Source organism: Solanum stenotomum, chromosome 12 (assembly GCF_019186545.1).
Source record: "Solanum stenotomum isolate F172 chromosome 12, ASM1918654v1, whole genome shotgun sequence".
Lineage (NCBI taxonomy): Eukaryota > Viridiplantae > Streptophyta > Magnoliopsida > Solanales > Solanaceae > Solanum > Solanum stenotomum.
In genome coordinates, this window is record NC_064293.1 from 44,653,045 (window position 1) to 44,670,418 (window position 17,374).

General features: G+C 33.5%; 4 protein-coding genes across 5 annotated transcripts; 2 read left to right on the forward strand and 2 right to left on the reverse strand.

The window, feature by feature from the left end:
* Positions 1–483: 483 nt before the first annotated feature.
* On the forward strand, positions 484–3,563 carry LOC125849364 (uncharacterized). Of its 2 annotated transcripts, XM_049529430.1 has the most exons (5): positions 507–803; positions 1,126–1,276; positions 2,908–2,978; positions 3,100–3,329; positions 3,426–3,553. In XM_049529430.1, exons 1-4 carry the CDS (start codon positions 567–569, stop codon positions 3,322–3,324), a joined length of 684 nt encoding a protein of 227 aa, XP_049385387.1. In that variant the 5' UTR covers positions 507–566; the 3' UTR covers positions 3,325–3,329; positions 3,426–3,553. The 2 variants fall into 2 exon arrangements, with proteins under 2 accessions (XP_049385386.1, XP_049385387.1); XM_049529429.1 differs by having other exon boundaries at positions 484–803; positions 3,100–3,563.
* Positions 3,564–4,006: 443 nt separating this feature from the next.
* LOC125847458 (uncharacterized) lies at positions 4,007–4,585 on the forward strand. Its single transcript, XM_049527075.1, has one exon. The coding sequence runs from the start codon at positions 4,007–4,009 to the stop codon at positions 4,583–4,585; it is 579 nt and encodes a 192-aa protein (XP_049383032.1).
* On the reverse strand, positions 4,222–9,095 carry LOC125849435 (adenylyl-sulfate kinase 3). Its single transcript, XM_049529519.1, has 7 exons — positions 8,647–9,095; positions 7,557–7,697; positions 6,092–6,241; positions 5,891–6,009; positions 5,709–5,793; positions 5,373–5,419; positions 4,222–5,103 (listed from the first exon to the last, which is right to left on the reverse strand). The coding sequence occupies exons 1-7, from the start codon at positions 8,930–8,932 to the stop codon at positions 5,005–5,007; spliced, it is 927 nt and encodes a 308-aa protein (XP_049385476.1). The 5' UTR covers positions 8,933–9,095; the 3' UTR covers positions 4,222–5,004.
* Positions 9,096–13,948: 4,853 nt separating this feature from the next.
* On the reverse strand, positions 13,949–17,165 carry LOC125849423 (BTB/POZ domain-containing protein At3g49900). Its single transcript, XM_049529506.1, has 4 exons — positions 16,528–17,165; positions 16,306–16,375; positions 14,914–15,435; positions 13,949–14,760 (listed from the first exon to the last, which is right to left on the reverse strand). Exons 1-4 carry the CDS (start codon positions 16,671–16,673, stop codon positions 14,002–14,004), a joined length of 1,497 nt encoding a protein of 498 aa, XP_049385463.1. The 5' UTR covers positions 16,674–17,165; the 3' UTR covers positions 13,949–14,001.
* Positions 17,166–17,374: the final 209 nt, after the last annotated feature.

Consider the following 17,374-nt stretch of genomic DNA (forward strand, 5'->3'; position numbering starts at 1 on the left):
TTATATATATATATATATATATATATATATATATATATATATATGGCTCCTTTTATTAGGTGCCACGTGTCGAAAGAAGAGTGAATTTTATTCACTCTTCTTTATATAGTAATATAAGTGAATTTTGAATCTTTATTATTGAGTAAAGGAATGAAAATATAGTAGAAAAAAGATTTGAAATTATGATTAATTATTATTTGAATCACTTGAATATTTGGAGCTTAAAATCAAAACTGAATCATAATTATGTTTTAAACTTATTCTAAACTAGATTTATTTATGAAATATATTTGAAATATCTTAAAAGTCGAAAGGGAAAGAAAAAAGGAACAATTATATCATATTATTCGTCTCGATTTATAAGTTATAGTTTGATTCAATACGAAGTTTTAAAAAAAAACTTGTGATTTAATTTATTTTTTTTAAAGTCAATTCAAACGGGCTTTAAGTTCAGCCCAATGAATTAGAGGCTTGAGGCCCAGTACTACTTCGTCGTAACTCAAGCTGTTTGGGCCAACATTGTCGCCGCCGGAAACCCAGGAAACACTACTCAGCAATCAGCGACGATGGGTGGTGACCGGAGAAGAATCACGAGTAGCAGCAGCAGCAGCAGTGAAGAGGATGGAGATGCTGATTGGAGAGCCGCCATAGATTCTGTTGCTGCTACAACTACATTCGGCAAAACTACCGCCAAAGTTCATTCATCAGCCACTGCTACTAACGGAGAATCTATCACCCATCCATTCCAAGAAGATGAAATAGATACCATCCAACCCCGGAAGCTCAAACATTATCAAATAAAGGTACTTTCTCATTTTTTCAATCTCATTTGCTTACCTGAGTATACACCTTGCAACTCTTGTTAATTGAGTGTTCCAATGATGTTATTTTAATACTCTAGAAATTCCTTCATTTTGATAGATTTGATTCTAGGGAGTCTTTTATCTCTATTCTCGTAGCCTAATTATAGTATGTCTTATCATGCTAGCACTAATAACATGACAATTGGAACTGATAAGATTGTAGTAATTTTCCCTAAAGGCCTTCCACAACATTTTGGTCTATCATGTTTTTGCTATTGCGGTCATTGCTTGATGAATAAATTTCATGAATGGACACTAACAGGGCCTGAAGACTTTAGAAGACATTTTAGACAAGACTTTAGACATAGTGAGAGACATTGATGATGCTTCACAGGAAGATACACCCTCAATGAATGGAGGTGGAGTCCGGTTGTTTAGGCGTGCTCCACCTGGGATTGTGTTTGATCACACAGGTAAAAGAAAAGAAAATATCAAGCAAGCAATTTGATGATTGTTATGTCTGCTAAAATTTGTTTGTTGTTTGTTTGCTTAACATTCTTAAACCCCAACTTTTACTACATTGACCAACCTTGTTTAATACAAGCGTAAGCTTGATACTGTGTTAACTTGCTTTCACTTATGGGATAAAAGTTTATTAGATGCATAATGGAAAAGCCATGCTACAGTGTTCCCATACTTATTTATTCTTAATAAATAAAAATGTCTTTAGCCATGCTGACGGGAAGAGCCAGGCCAATTTCTAAATTCTAACAGCAACTTGCATTCCTTCATCCTAGGGGTGTGCATTCGGTTTTTTGGTTTGGTTTTACACTATTTGGTTTGGATTTTCGGTTTTTGGTTTTGTAAAAGTGTAACCCAATCCGATCCAAAATAAATTTGGTTTGGTTTGGTTTTTCTCTATTCGGTTTGGCTTTTTTCGGTTTGGTTATTCGGTTATGTCAATAATTAATAACATATATAACCAAAGTAATAATAATTAATCCCTTAAATATACTTTCTAATATAAATCATAAGTAAAACTTAAAACACAATACTTATAAGTATACCTATTGTAAATGCAATTCAAACATAAAAGGGAGAAGACACAAGTACCCCCTAGACTATGACCGAAATTCCATAGACACACCTTAACTAAATTAAGGTCCTATTACCCCCTTGAACTCATTTTTTTTGTAATTTTGTACACCTTTTGACTTATGTGGCACAACACGCGACTCCACGCAATATATATATATAATTCGGTTTTTTTTGGTTTTTCGGTTTTTATCTTTTAAAATCCAAAACCAAACCAAAAAACCAAACAAAGTAATTTATTAATCCAAAACCAATCCGAAAAACCAAAAAACCAATCCAAATAAAATTTCGGTTTGGTTTGGTTTGGTTATTCGGTTTAATCCGAATAGTGCACACCCCTACTTCATCCTAAATTTCCAGGCTATCGTTTAGATTTCGAATTTTTGTTTCACCTACTCTTTCATCGCTTTAGTAGAGATGTTAACACTTTAGCAGAAACTAACAAAAGGAATAATCTGCTGAATGACTACCCTTAAATTTTGAGGAGTCAAGTGACCAAACTACAGAAATTTTGGGGGTGGGGGGTTCGTTTAGTGCGTTTCACTTTACTTACTAGACTAATATGATTGGAATTAATTTGTTCTGATGGTCACTACTTAGATGGAGAAAGTCAAGGATGTGATTGAAAGGAATGATGAAAATTCATATAGAACTTGTGGAGTAAGCACACAAAAATTTTAGGCATACAGTGGGGTGAATAGATAAGCAGACATAAAAACGTCTCTTTTTTCTAATTTATTTTGATTAAGGGGGCAGGGAAAGGATGGGTGTCGTGAACTAACTGTTCTTAGACAAATACACCGCGGAATGGATTCACCACCCAATGACTTACAGGAGGGAGAACTAGGTGAATGAGGTGGGTTTTAACTACTTTGCCTCCTTCGCCGCCTGAACACATTGCTATCTGAGCAACTATAGCTGCATATTGTTGAGAGGGTGCACACTGTAGATGTCAGTAGTAAGACTAGAGCCTAAAACTAAAACATTTGTGTCCCTGCTTTGTTGCTAGATGAACTCCAAAAACCCAGAAAGAAACCAAGAATTCGTCCTGGGAAGGAACTTGAGGAGAACTCAAAAGAGGTTTGTCTTTTCTACTTCTCGTTTGATTCATAGTTGGTGAAATCTTTTATTTTGAACTCTCTTTCCACCTCCGCTGTTTTGTTATTTCACCTTCTCACTCGGTCCATTATGGTTGCCACAGTTCAAAAACCAAATCAAGTCCATTGCTGTTGATGGGATGGATATTTTAGCTGCATCTAAAAATGCTTGCCAGAAATCATTGGCTAGACTAGAATCAAGAGAAGCAGCAGCTAAAGCAGCTGCCAAAAGAGAGGAAGAAAGAGTTGCAGCATTAAAAAAAATTAGGGGGGAGAGATGGCTCCCTGCTGTGGCCAGAGATATGCAGTCAAGGCTTCAACGACGTTAACACCTGTAGATGGACTACGCTTCCATTATTCAGCACTCATCTTTCATTTCTTTTACTCTTTAAAGTTTCTATGGCTCATTTGAGCCTGTATTTTATGTTAGGCCACCTGAGCTGTTGTCCTTGTCAGTTCCAGAAAAAGACATTGACACTGTTACTGTATTGCCAAAAAAAGGAAGAAGAAGTTCCGTCTGATTAAATTCTTTTGACATTTCTATATTAAGTTTAAAATTTTGGTTATTAATACGGCCACTGGCAATTGGTGTCAAGGCAAAGCATTTCTGCATTCATTTGTAACTGAGGATCGCCCGGTGTTATTAGTGAAGGGGCGCTAGTGATTCTTTGGTCCATGTTTCTTTTTTTTTTTAAAGAAGTAGCTGTGCAGACCTGACAAGCCCTCAATGTATTAGTAGATACAAACAAGAAGCTTAAATACTTGTAATCTTGTACAACCTCAACTAAACAATTCTTCTATTGTTATCATCACCATTACAGTGACAAATGAGAAGCAGCCAAAAAATCTCAGAAAACTTGAACATAAGGAATTGAACCGTCTAATAATCGGTTAATACAAAGCCACCTAGGAATAATCTCCACATGCTGATCCTTCAATGAGTAATCATCAACACTCGTGGTGTAAATACCCTCTAAATCTCCCTTCATTCTTCTCAGCAGAAACTGCACCATGGGATGCTGCAATTCAAGGACAAAGAAAGCCCTCAAAATAGGCTGCGGCATCACAGCAATTCTCTTAATTATTCTTCTTATCGTTGCCATTACTCTATATTTTACTATCCTTAAGCCAAAAAGTCCAAAAGTCACAACTCAGTCTGTCACATTAGAGACAGTAAGATTAGAGCCATTTCCGGCATTTCACCTCAACATAACAATTGGCCTAATCCTCACTATCCATAACAGGAATTATGGTAGCTTCAAGTATGACAGTAGCAGAGCTTATGTGACTTATCGCGGAGATCCAGCAGCAGAAGCACCAATTGAAGCAGACACCATTCCAGCAAGAGCAGATCATGATTTGAACACAGCTGTGCTAATTGATTCAGATGGTTTCTCTAAGAATCCTAATTTCTTAGGAGATCTATTCTCTGGTTGCTTGAATTTTACTTCGTCAACCGCTTTACATGGGAAGGTCACTGTATGGAAGGTCTTGAAGCTCAAAGCCAGAACAGTTAGCACCTGTGACATCTCAGTTTTCACCAAATTCCAGAATGCAACTTCTGTATGCAAATCCAAAATTAAGTTCTGATTTTTGTTTATTCATTTTCCTGCTATTATTTTATCTGTTTGTTCTCGTTGACTGGTTAGATGAAGAAACTATATCAATAAACTACCAAGAGCCCATGTTTGATTTGAAAACCAAACCTCAATTATGGTTCTTGTTTCTAGAAACTAAACATCGTTATTAGCTTCACTTGAACAAGATTAGGGGTAAGGGGATACTCCCAAAGTTAAGTCTGTTCAGGGTTTCTAGAAGCAAGTTTAGAAGACAATATTTCAAATTAGCACATGAATGCAATGCTTCTTTCTGTGATATGATCATAAGCGTTGTATAATAGCAGTGCTAACCTTCAGTTTACAAACTAAATCTATATACATCATTTTCCACTTATACACAGAGGAAACTAAATCTCTCTGAATCTCGCTTGAACATAAGGTCCTGAACAGTTAAGCTTTCAGGTATCCATTTTTGTCCAAGTATGAGATCACTACATCAGCAAAGTCATCAGGAGAATTACATAGCCCTTGGTTCTGACGCAACACTATCTGCACAACAAAGACCAGATATAATTAGAGCTTAGAGAAAAAGCCATAATGCAATTGAGCCCACATCCAAAGAAAGTTGAGTCTCAATGGCATAAACAGAACGATTGAAATTACTTATCTTCAGTTTCAAAATGTAGTACAAGCCCCTAAAGTTAGGGAAATGTTGACTATCTGAATACTGACAATTACTGAATATATGAGCTACCACTCTATCCTCAAATCGATCAGCATGTCAAATTAGTTTAAGCAAGAAGAGCAACTTGTCTTACCTCTGATTTCAACGGTGGCTCATAAGGATCATCAATACCAGTAAAACCTGCAAGTTGGCAAAATCCCACATTATAATCACCTTCAAGAGCTAAGTTCAACGAAGTGACACAAAAACAAAATCAGCAGAGGAGAGGGGGATCTCCTGCCTACAGCAGCAGGGACACAAAAGTTCAAGGACCAGGTAGCTTTAATAGCTAAGAGAGAGAATCAAACTCAATTCTCTTTCTTTCTCAAAATTAATCTAATTCATTAGTGCAAGAGTGTATTCAAGTATACAACTACATAATATACTTCCTAGTCACAAAAGGAAGAGATGCCGAGATAACAGATAGAACCTTTTATCTTTCCTGCTCGAGCTAGCTTATACAATCCCTTAGGATCCCTTGCCTCACATACATGTAGAGGAACATCCATGAACACCTAAAAATTAGCCAACTCAAACAGCTGTTTAGATATGCCAAACAATCAAGGTGTCACTTGAGAAGCTAATCCATTGAGTACCAATGATTGTACAAACCTCAATGAAATCCCCTTCAGGTAGTGAAGCACGGCAAGCATCTCGCTCCTCTCTGTAGGGAGATATCAAACTGGCAATGCAAATAACTCCAGCATCCACAAAAAGCTTTGCCACTTCCCCTGTAAAATAACCATTTGCAATTATTAGATCCCAGAAGGAACAATATGATGGCTTTGAAATGTGGAGAAGGTAGCAACCAACCGATCCGCCTAATATTTTCTGCCCGATCTTCAGCTGCAAAACTAAGGTCACGATTTAGACCATGGCGAACATTATCACCATCAAGAATATAAGTGAGTTTTCCTCTAGCATGTAAACCGCGACCTAGAGCACATGCCACAGTGCTCTTCCCTGAAAATATGTTTAATATATAAAAATTAAAAACAGGAAGTGCCAATGCAAACAGCTCATACCTCATAGACTGAAGACAGAAACCAGGCAATACGAGCAATAAGGATAAAAGTATTGCTTGATCCCTCCTCCTTTTTTTTTTGGGGGGGGGGGGGGGGGGGNGGGGGAGGAATAAAAAAATAAAGAATTTAAGCAATGTCAAGAGAACAAAATAACTTGTCGTGTATTAAGATGTTTTGCTACAATCATTCCATGGGCTTCCAATTATATCTACACTCATAATAACTTAAGCCAGCATGTTTACAAATAATTTTTAAATTCAACTAGGCAGTTTGAAAGAGACCAGGTTGAAATTGCAATCGAATGAACCATTTGAATGCTGACATGCTGTTTTCCATTATTTTAGAAACAACTCCAGGTTTTCAGATTATTATTCCCTTGTCTACTGATGAATGGCTTCTTAAGCAAAATTCGTATTCATCAAGCAAACTTCCGGTAGGATAACTATCCAAAATCTTATACTTAAATGATTCTGTTATTTCTTGATCTTTTAGTGTAATCAGCTAAGCGTGAAGCGGAGAGCATAAAACTGCAGGAGTATACTATAGCTGAATGCTGATCTAAGACTTTCAAGAGGAATACTATAGCTGAATGCTGATCTAAGACTTTCAAGAAGGAATACTATAGCTGAATGCTGATCTAAGACTTTCAAGAAGGAATACAGTTAGCATGAATTCCACAATTAACCATCTAGTAACTAAAAAATCATAATCAAATATCAACATGCTACTGCAAATGAAGGGATCATTACAAATACCCTGAATGTGATGCAACAACGAAAGACAGCCTAATCTTTCTTTTTATAAGTAAGCCTAATCTTATGATCTACAAAAGCATCTTTGAATTCTGCTAGTTTCAGATGAATCCATTGACCAAGGCTGTAAAGGAAAAAAAAAAGAACTAAATAGGAAAAAACACTATCTAACTAGTACTTCAAAATCAATTAAATGTTAGGTTGCGACATTTTTGGTTTAAATCTTGAATTTGCATTTAGTCCCACAGTATGTTGGAAAAATAGCTTGCGGAGAAACTAGAAATGCGTTTGTTGGTAACAGAATGGAAGATAAAAGCATTTCAGACTTGTGCATTGTTCTGAAGCATCATACGCATGTACAGAAAACTAAACAAAACCAAGAAAATAAAGAAACGTACAGTACATCTACATCATATGGAAAGAAGTATCTGCAAGAATATAAAGTGATGGAGAGGTGGAAAATTTGATAACTGGTATGAGCTTATGGGATGTGAAACAAACCTGAACCACTGAGACCAGTTATCCATATAACACAACCCCTTTGCTGAAGTAACTCCTGTCTGTCACTTTTCTCTACAGAGCATTTGTGCCAAACAATGTTTGTTGAATTCCCATTTGTAGAAGTCAGGGGTATACTTTTACCTAGTTATATTATTCACCATCAATAATTATTACTTTTTTAACACTCAAATTACATTTAATACTTCCACCGAAAATAATAAGCCACAAGTAAAGAGTACCCCGTTCGTCTATTGCACATAAGCAAGAAAAGATGGAACACTCTCAATTTTCACAATACAAACAAACTCTTATACATATATATGATATGTTTTAAGGAATACAATTACAATACAATAGGACACAAACAAAGGAACTGTAAGGAACACTGATACAAGGAAATATACTTGAAATCTGAAACTAGAAGCCTAGAATTGGGTTGAGAAGACAGAAGAAGAGGGTGAGAATATTCAGAATCATAATTAACTGCCTACTCTTTTCCTACGCTCTCACACTTTTATACAACTTTCACAACTAACCGTAGCCTTGCTCACGTGACTTTCTTCCTGCCTAAAAGTAACTGTCCAACCTATTAGGTGACACTTCTAGTACTCCGCCGTGGCTTATCAATGCGATAATCACTAGTCGCATCCTCCTTATCATTCATATTAGCAGATGTCTCAATTAAACTAGCAGATGTCTCATTGAGTTCACAACAAAAGATATGTCCAAACAATCCAGATAAAATCAGAGGTAAAGAATTTCTAATTCTTCCACAGGATACAAGAGGAAATAGCATATGAGTCAGAAATTAGAATTTTGCAGTGCTTCCGTAGAGAGAGAGATTCAAGATTTTAAAGCCGGCTGGCGTGATTGCTAATTGCACCAACTACTTTTTTTTATGATAAACGGAGGATTCAGAGTTAAATATACACTGTTAAAATTTCTAAACTATATGTACTTTTGAGTCCAAAACAGTAAAATCACGCATATTCCATAATAGATTAGCAGTTACAGACATAATGTGCCTCAAGAAAACGGAGGAAAATATGTATATAAAGTAAAATTTTAAAAGAAGATAGAATATCAATACCAGAAAAGCCAGAAAAATCGATTGCGCTGATTTCATCGTTTGAATTGTATCCTGGCTGATGAGAACTTGCGGATTTTCCGTTGATATGAACGGTTCTAGAAGTCTCCGTTTTCCTTACATGCGGTAAGAAGGTGGTTTTCACCTCGGTACCGGTAATGTGGAAGCCCAGTGATTTAGCTTTGCAATTACACGCCGGTAGCTTCAAAACCCCTAACTTCATCGACGCACAGCAAGATTCCGACTGAGGACGACAAATCAACGCATTGTTTCCGACGACAGTCATCATCAAGCATCTGAACTGGGAACAATCTTGAATCTTGATCGATTGATTGTATATTAGCAAAAATGTACTACTCCGAAGCTAGGGAGGAAGAATGAAATTAGGAATGGTGGATTCAGCTTTGGTGGGAGGGTTGCGATCACGACATTCACGAGAGAGAAAACGGACGCGATAGATTTCTCTCTTAAATATTAGCATCTTGGACCCATTGAAGGGGGGAAATGGTTTTTAACCCTTTTAAAATAGATTTTTATTTTTAGAGTAATATTTTTCTATTTACTTTGTTGTTATCGGTTAACATTAGTTTATAAATCTGTTTAGTATTTCTTTATTTAAAGTTAAAATTAAAAAACGTAATGATTATAACATCATTTATTTGGTAGATAAAAAGTCTAAATTCAATTAAAAATGGAAGTTGCATAATTCAAAGGGCAACGGGCCAAATATACCCCCTCTAAATCTATGATTAAAGTATGTTTGAACTGACTTAAAAGTTGATCAAATAAAAGTATTTGATAAATTTAAAAATAATTTAATACAAGTCAAAAATAAAAAATATTACTCTGCCTATTTTTTATTTTTTTATTTAAAAGTCATTTAAATTTGACCAAAAATATTATTTTGTACCCTCAGTTCTTTTAGATATTACTTTTGTCCTTCTTTAACTATTCCTCTTATAAACGATTTGTGATGATGAAGAAATATATGAATAATAAATAAAGTAATACTTATTACTGTAATTAAAAAAACATTTTAAACTTTTCACATGATGTATTCAAATTATATATTTTAAAAATCTAAATAAGTTATTCATATAAAATTAACTTAAGTAATAAGTTGAGCATATATATATATATATATTAAGCGGTTATAAGCCTAGTGGCGATTACACTTTCACCGTAGTTGGTGATTATAGATAGATTCTCAAAACACACTAACTTATTACAATTAGTCATTAATACTAGTTTAGTAGTTTCTACTCCCGGTCCACCTATATTAGAGCTAGGACTGGATTTGGTGGAGTGAATATGATAGTAGATTGTGAGGATGGTGTTAGCTTGGTACCCATTTTGCACAAAAAATCTGCTACTTTGTTGGCTTGACGAAATTTGAAAGTTATGGCGGACCACTGAATTTCCCAACTTCTTCATAAGTAATCTGCAAGAAGTGATAGAGGATGCATAACTAGGTTGTGTGTGATTTAGTGCGTCAATTAATTCAGTGGAATCAATTTCAATCTCTATGGAATTCAGCTTATGAGCAATGGCAAGTTTTAGCCCACCGATAAGAGTTTCAATTTCAGTTATGATATGGTTGTAACTTAATCAAATTAATTTTTTTTAAAGAAATTCTCAAATCTTAAAGTTATCAACTTTTTATAATGTTAACAACTTTAAAGTGATTTCAAGCATTTTGATATAAAATAAATTGTTTAACAGCACTTACGTACCAAACACATCAACATTTTTTTTCCAGCGGCAACACTTTTATCCAAACACATAACTACTTATTCTAAAAATAACTTTCAGCACTTTTAAAAGTTACTTTTTAAAGTCAACCCAAACGGACTTTATATATCCTTGTCATCTAACAAATAGTGCATATATACTCTTATCATTTAATAAATATTATAATTTACCCTTTTCGTTAACATATAGAATTTTTTAAAAAGAAAATCTCAAAATTGATTTTTTTAAATTCAAAAATGTCATGTGGCTTACAAAATTACGTCATCCATTTTTTTTACTCACCCAAACCCGATCCAATTAAAACAAATCAATTCTACCTCTATTTAGATCCGATCTAAATCAATTTTATGACTGAGTAGAAGAAAAAATATTATTTTTGGGTCGGATCTAGAGGCATAGAAAAGAGGTGAGATAATTTTTAAAGATCACCAGTCACCGCGTGATATTTTTAAAATAAATTAAAAAATCAGTGTTATAATTTTTTCCAATTAGGTAAATATAAATTTATTAACGAAAAAGATAAATATACATCATTTATTAGACAATTAAAATATATATGCATCACTTTTTAACGAGGATATATTACTTACTCTAAATCGAAAGATATATTCTCTGTATATTTTATTTTTCGCTGGTTCTCTTTTCTAATTATCACACGACCTTATCCGTCCCCTAAAAGAACAAAAAACATGATGAACTGAATCCTAGTCATTATTTTTTGTCATGTTCATGAGTCATGAGTGGAATGTACAAGGAAGATCCCACTCCATCTCTGTACACCTTTGATTTCCATCCTATTCAGATGCCAAATTTTAAGAGTCAATTCCCTAAATGGTCATCCAAGTTTGGGAAATTGCCTTGAAATATTATTTATGTTTCACTTAGGATCAAAATATCACTCAACTATCACTATTTTCCTCCAAATATACTTAAAACTTTAAAAACTTTACTCTCTCCTAGTTGGCCTGCCATGTTATTAAAAGCTTTTTTTGAAATAATAGACTTATTCAATTCATCAAACTCATTTAACTAAAATAATAATCTTATTATTTTTAATATATATATATATATATATATATATATATATATATATATATATATGTTTATTAAGAAGAAAACTTCATACGGAAGAATCTTTTATCATAATTAAACTTTTTTTTTATGCTATGAAAAAATAGGGTTTTAAAATATACTATATTGTCATCAATTTTAAATACTTATAAACACATATATTCAAAAAAAAATATCGATATGCAAATCACTCATGAATGTTAACTTACATCAATTAATCATAAACTGTATAATGAATCAATAATATTAAATGTCAATTAACTATTACAATATAATTAATTGTGTACTTTGAAATTCATGCTTACAATATTATTATTATAATATACTAATACCTCAAAAGTTTCCTTCTATTCTAGTTGATATGTCATGTCATTAAATCATCATTTTTAAAAAAAGAATAATAGACCTATTTAATTTATTAAATGTATGTCTCTACTAAACAAATATATAAATTATGTGAGAATTTATGAAGAATATAAAAAAAATACTTTTAAAATATCTAATTCCTTCATATTTTTCTACCAAATAAACTTCAATGATTTTTTTTGTGTGCAATTGTTACCTGAGAATTTTTGAAATCTCTAAGTAAATTATTTGAAAATTTTAAGTAATTTTTTCATAAAAGTATTCAAATAAATTTGTAAGGTTGACAAAATAGTTGATAAAGAGGAGAAATTTATTATTTAACTTTTGTTTTTAATTTAATTTTGATCAGTGATTTATATATCATTTTTTTTTGAAAATATGTGATTATGAGTATTCAAAATTGATGACATTATAGTAAGTTTTTTTTAAAAAACTATTCTTCATAGCATAAAAAAATAAAAAGTTAATTATGATAAAAGATTTTTAAGTATGAAAATTTCTTCTCAATATATATATATATTTAAAAATTAAAAAACAACAAGATCATTAGTTTAGTTTATTGAGTTTGATTAATTAAATAAGTCTATTATTTTTTTTAAAAAAAGGCTTCAATGACATGGCATGCCAACTTGGAGAGAAGGGACTTTTGAAGTGGTAAGTATATTTTGAGGAAAATAGTGATAGTTAAGTGATATTTTGGTCCTAAATGAAACATAAATGATATTTTAAGGCAATTTCATAAACTTGGGTGACCATTTAGGAAATTGACTCCAAATTTTAACCAATCAAATATTTGAATTAAATTTTAAAATTTATTTAAATATTTATTTGATTGTAAAATTTAATAGAGTTTGAAACTCTTGAACAACTTTTATAATCAAATAAATATTTTTTGATCATATTAAAAATATGTATACAGTCAAAATTAATTTTAAAAAAATAAAATTTTAAAATCTAATCCAAAAGTCTGGTTAAACACTTATTAAAGTTTGGCATCTCCGCGGAATGGATATCTAAGCCGGTCACAAAAGGAGAAAATTTGGTCTTCAAATATTTTTAAATTCCAATTTGATTGAGTTTTGGGGACTTTATATTTATTTTTATAAATAAAATTGAGGATGAGGAAGGATATTACAAGATGGTGAATCAAATCTTCACCATCAAGGTAGAAATTTATGTAGCCAAACTAACTTAGCTTCTAAGATTCTTTGTTTTTTATAGAACTTTCACGCACAAAGCTATATTCTTTTTCCACGTAAATTCATATTCGAACATAATTTTAAAAACTCAAAATTTCAAAATAAAATCTCTTTGATAAACATCTTATCGATGACTCGATTTTAACATATTATTTAGAATTTTTGTGTGTCTTTCACCTTTTTTTTTTTTTTTTTTTTTAATATTTCAAGTTTCAACTTCAAAATGTATGATCAAATGAAAACTCAACTCAACGTCAATTTATGATTGAGTAATTCATTGAGGCGCAAATTTAAAATAATCAGACTCCTAAAGCTCTTCAGATTTGCATACATGAAGCCCACCGAAATGCTGGCAACCAAGATCTTTTCTCTATCTTCCCTTCAGGTTTACAACACACATACGGTTTAATTTCTGCCTCTTTAAATAAGTCACATGTGAACGTATTAATAAATCACGTTATTTTTATTGGACTACACTCTGTATAGCATAAATGAGAATTTAGTTTGCATATGCCACTCAGACCAATTTATAATTTGAGATACAAGTATACAATTGAAATTCTAAAGAGTTACTACAGCTTTTCAGTAGTTCGCCAGAAGGACAATTAAAACAACCTTCTACTTTTAATTTTTTTTTTTTTTTGGGGAGAAACTATTCTTTTCATGTTTTATTACTAATTATACTACTATTATTTTTCCTAAAAGCTTCACCAAACACTTCTACTCAACCAAACAAACTATGAATTGTGTGGTGTGCGGACATGGTCTCACATCGAGAAAACAATTTGGAAAGCAATACAAGTCAAGCAACTAGTAACACAATTTAAATCCTATACCAGTCCCCAAATCAATTTTGAAAAACGCTAACTTCCCCATGTTGTTGTTTACCAATAGGAGAAAACAAATTCAACAAAACCTCAAGTATCACATAAATGTAAATAAATTGTGCAAACGGAAGGACTTTAATTTTTTAATCTAGAGAACGAGGCTGCCTGCTAAAAGGCACATCCTTCTTTATCACCACAACCTCCCCATGTTGTTGTTTACCATCTTCGGCCTCTTTTACATTTTCCACCTTTGTCTCTGTTTTCTTCTTTGATACTCGGAATGCGCTCTTCAATCCATTCATAAACCTTCTACTAAAATTTATCTTTTCCACTTTCGTATTTTCCTCGTAAGATACTTCTGATGAATTAGACGATCCCATAACCGCTCTATCTCTAGCGGTAAGTATCCGGAAGCTTGCTGATGAAACTGATCCAATTTGTCCTCTATCGATCTTATTCTCGGAACTCAATCGAAAACTAGCAGAGCGAGCAGAGTTATGGGACAAATTATTCTTCGCGTTTTGATCTGATTCGTTAAGAAGTTTCTTCATGCCACTCAACTCTTGCTCTAAACTCTGGATTCGTGAGCTTGTGGCGTTCATAGCTGCCTTAAGCTGTGACACTTGACGAAGTGCTGCGTCTCGCTCTAGAATTGCACCCAAACTGACATCGTTTTTGCTTCGGAGAAGATCAATGTGATGATCGTGGTTGTCAGCAGCAGTGGACGTTAGGATAGAGCGGCGGGTGCTCAATTGCTCAATGAACATGGCTTGGACCACAAACCTTAATGGCATTCTGGCGTTTTGGACCGCATGCATGAGAAGTTGTGGCGAAAGGATGCTACAGTCGATGTAATTGCACATTATGATTTTTTCTTCATCTGTTATCTTCCCCTTGTATTCCTGTTGAAAGAACAGCGTAACTAACAAATTAAAGGAATGAAGTGCATCATTGCTAGTAGGGAAACTATGAACTAGATTAAAAATTTATACTCTCTTGTTCCAATTTGTGTGATATAGTTTGAATTTTGTAAATTGGGATTGGGGTTATCTTACCTTTAGATAAAGGTCAACAACTCTATAGAGCTGATCATGGCTTCCACTCAACCACCGATTCATGGACATCACGATTAACTGAAATTCCACAGGCCGCAACTCTTTAACTTCGCTGAGGCACTTCATAATGCTGTCACCGTTGTCTACCAAACTTAACGCTTCAATACATCTACTCAACAGTGACGATGTCGTTTCACACTCCGGGAGCAGAGGAACACAAGAACGCAGCACGATCGATGCATATTCACGATTAACGGCAATTACACGGCGGAAATATGCTTCCGTTTTCTGAGCCAAGTTTTCGCCACCTGCAATGTTATTAGCCTCCGCCATCTCTAGCAATTCCGCCGCCGTATGAAGTGCGGCGACGTTAAACGGCGTAACGACGATGTGCGAGTCATAACAAAACTCTGCGATCAAAGAGAATGTTTCGGCCGTTATCTTTAACGGCGGAGAGAGGGTTAATTCGGACAAACCCTTCAGCTTTCTTTTCAGAAATCCACTCCTTGCTGCCAACGGATCCTAAGGTAAATTTAGTAAATACTCAGTAAATGCCCCCAGTTTTTGCATTAATTGAGAAATGTACACTTCAGTTGTAGGCACAGCTATCAAGTGCATAATTGTAAAACAATTTTATGATCTTCAATTATGTAGTGGATATTTCCAAAGCTAGTGTCAATTTGAATTATAAGAACTGCAAAATATAATAGGTCTATTTTATATCTCGAAATATTCAAACCTTTTGAAAACAAAAGAAAAAGAAGTGGTGAGAATTTAGTAGTCCAAAATAAAACTCAAAACTATTTTGTCTTTTTTAACTTTTAAGGGATAATTTTATTTTATTTTTAATTTGTTAATGCAACACTTATTTCTGTAGGAAAATACTAGTAAATTTTTGCAATCAGATATTCTAAAAATGAAAGAAGAAAGGGGGTATTCTGGAAATATGTAGTAACTAGGAATGGGCCTTGATGACTATAGACAATTGCATCTCATATTAACATTTTATTATAGTGTACTTTTTTTGGACTATACTGTTTGAACTTGAACATCTTATCATGTTAATTCTTGTATTGTTTGTGAAATAGTTTTCATATTTATGTATAGACAGACAGATAGTATAGATTTGTATTGAAACAATTTAACTTAAGTTTATGTTAAGATACGAACAAATAAACAAATTATTCGGTCAACTTTAGTCCTGTTTCAGATTGATGGAGATGTAGCAACAACACACCAACAAGTCAATAATTTTAAAGAAAAAAATTGTCGAAGAAACAAAAAAACAAATTAAAAAAAGGAACAAGTTCCTTCTGAATCAATTTACCCATGGGTAAAAAAGGAGGAAAAGATAAAGGTGAAAAATGAAAAATGATTGGAGCATGAAAGTACCTTGTGTAAGCGAAAACGTGAGCTCTCAACATGTATGACTACATCAGTCTCATTTCCAGTGACTTTGGACCTTACATAACAAATGCAGATCATAAATCAAGCGTAAACCATGTTTATTGAAAGTAAATTCACATTTTAGTAAACCTCCAATTCCTATAATTTTAAAAAAGACAGATTATCTGATACAACATATAAGATTCATATAAGTAATTAAATTATTACCAGGAGACGACCCTAGAGCGGGGAGGTGAAGGAGATGGGGAGATTCGTGGAGAGATCGAAAGAGAAGTAGTAGAGGAATCTTCAGCATCGTCTTCATAAATAGTATCAACAATCCCTAAATCTGCCCAATTTCTGATGGCTTCCATGGCCAACCCCTTTAATTTTCACCTTACAGCCCAGTTCAACTGCTTCCGCTGAAAACGTTACGTTTTTTGTTTTATGATTTTAGGGGCTGAGTACTAATGGAGAAACCAAGGAAATAGAGGAGGTGAAAAAAAAAAAGAGAATTATTCCCCCGCTGGTAATAATGTAGTTGAGGGGCATTAATTATTTGCAGGTAAGGTAATAAATGCTTTTTTTCCCTTAATAATCTTTTGGGAATGGAAATTCAAAATTACTTGCTTCCTTTTGTGAGTACTATTGAATGGTAATTTTGCAATCTGATTTGCTTTCTTATGTAAATCTCCACTTTCCTTAAAAACCCATCAAACTGCACAGAACCTGACTAGTCCAAACGGTTGGAAAGCTACACAGGACGGAAGAGAAACAAATATTTTACTAAAAATAGAATATGACGATCATTAATTTGTTTCTCGGTTGAAAAGAGATGTACTAAACCTGTTTACCAAATGGCAGCAACAAAGAAATATCCTCACATATATTCAATGTGAATCTGAATTAGTAAGAAATTTCAAATACTGAAAAAAAAGAAGTCTAAGCTTGTCTATGAAATGACAATGGCAAATACTATTGAAGGAGGGGTGGAAGCTATCGCTTTCAGGAGCGGTGCATGTAGTTGTGCCAAATTGAACTAAATAAGAGACTCATTCAAAGGGGGGGGAGGGGG

Bases quoted from the DNA above. Each gene is read 5' to 3' on its own strand.
- LOC125849435 (XM_049529519.1), bottom strand. From the start codon at position 8,932: ATGATGACTGTCGTCGGAAACAATGCGTTGATTTGTCGTCCTCAGTCG. The intron at 6,010-6,091 runs GTTGGTTGCTAC...GTTATTTTACAG, and splicing joins AGAAAATATTAGGCGGATCG to GGGAAGTGGCAAAGCTTTTT. The intron at 5,794-5,890 runs GTTTGTACAATC...GCTAATTTTTAG, and splicing joins CTGAAGGGGATTTCATTGAG to GTGTTCATGGATGTTCCTCT.
- LOC125847458 (XM_049527075.1), top strand. From the start codon at position 4,007: ATGGGATGCTGCAATTCAAGGACAAAGAAAGCCCTCAAAATAGGCTGC.
- LOC125849364 (XM_049529429.1), top strand. From the start codon at position 567: ATGGGTGGTGACCGGAGAAGAATCACGAGTAGCAGCAGCAGCAGCAGT. The intron at 804-1,125 runs GTACTTTCTCAT...GGACACTAACAG, and splicing joins TCAAACATTATCAAATAAAG to GGCCTGAAGACTTTAGAAGA. The intron at 2,979-3,099 runs GTTTGTCTTTTC...TGGTTGCCACAG, and splicing joins TTGAGGAGAACTCAAAAGAG to TTCAAAAACCAAATCAAGTC.
- LOC125849423 (XM_049529506.1), bottom strand. From the start codon at position 16,673: ATGGAAGCCATCAGAAATTGGGCAGATTTAGGGATTGTTGATACTATT. The intron at 15,436-16,305 runs GTACTTTCATGC...AATTTACCTTAG, and splicing joins CACGTTTTCGCTTACACAAG to GATCCGTTGGCAGCAAGGAG. The intron at 14,761-14,913 runs GTAAGATAACCC...TTCTTTCAACAG, and splicing joins TTGTTGACCTTTATCTAAAG to GAATACAAGGGGAAGATAAC.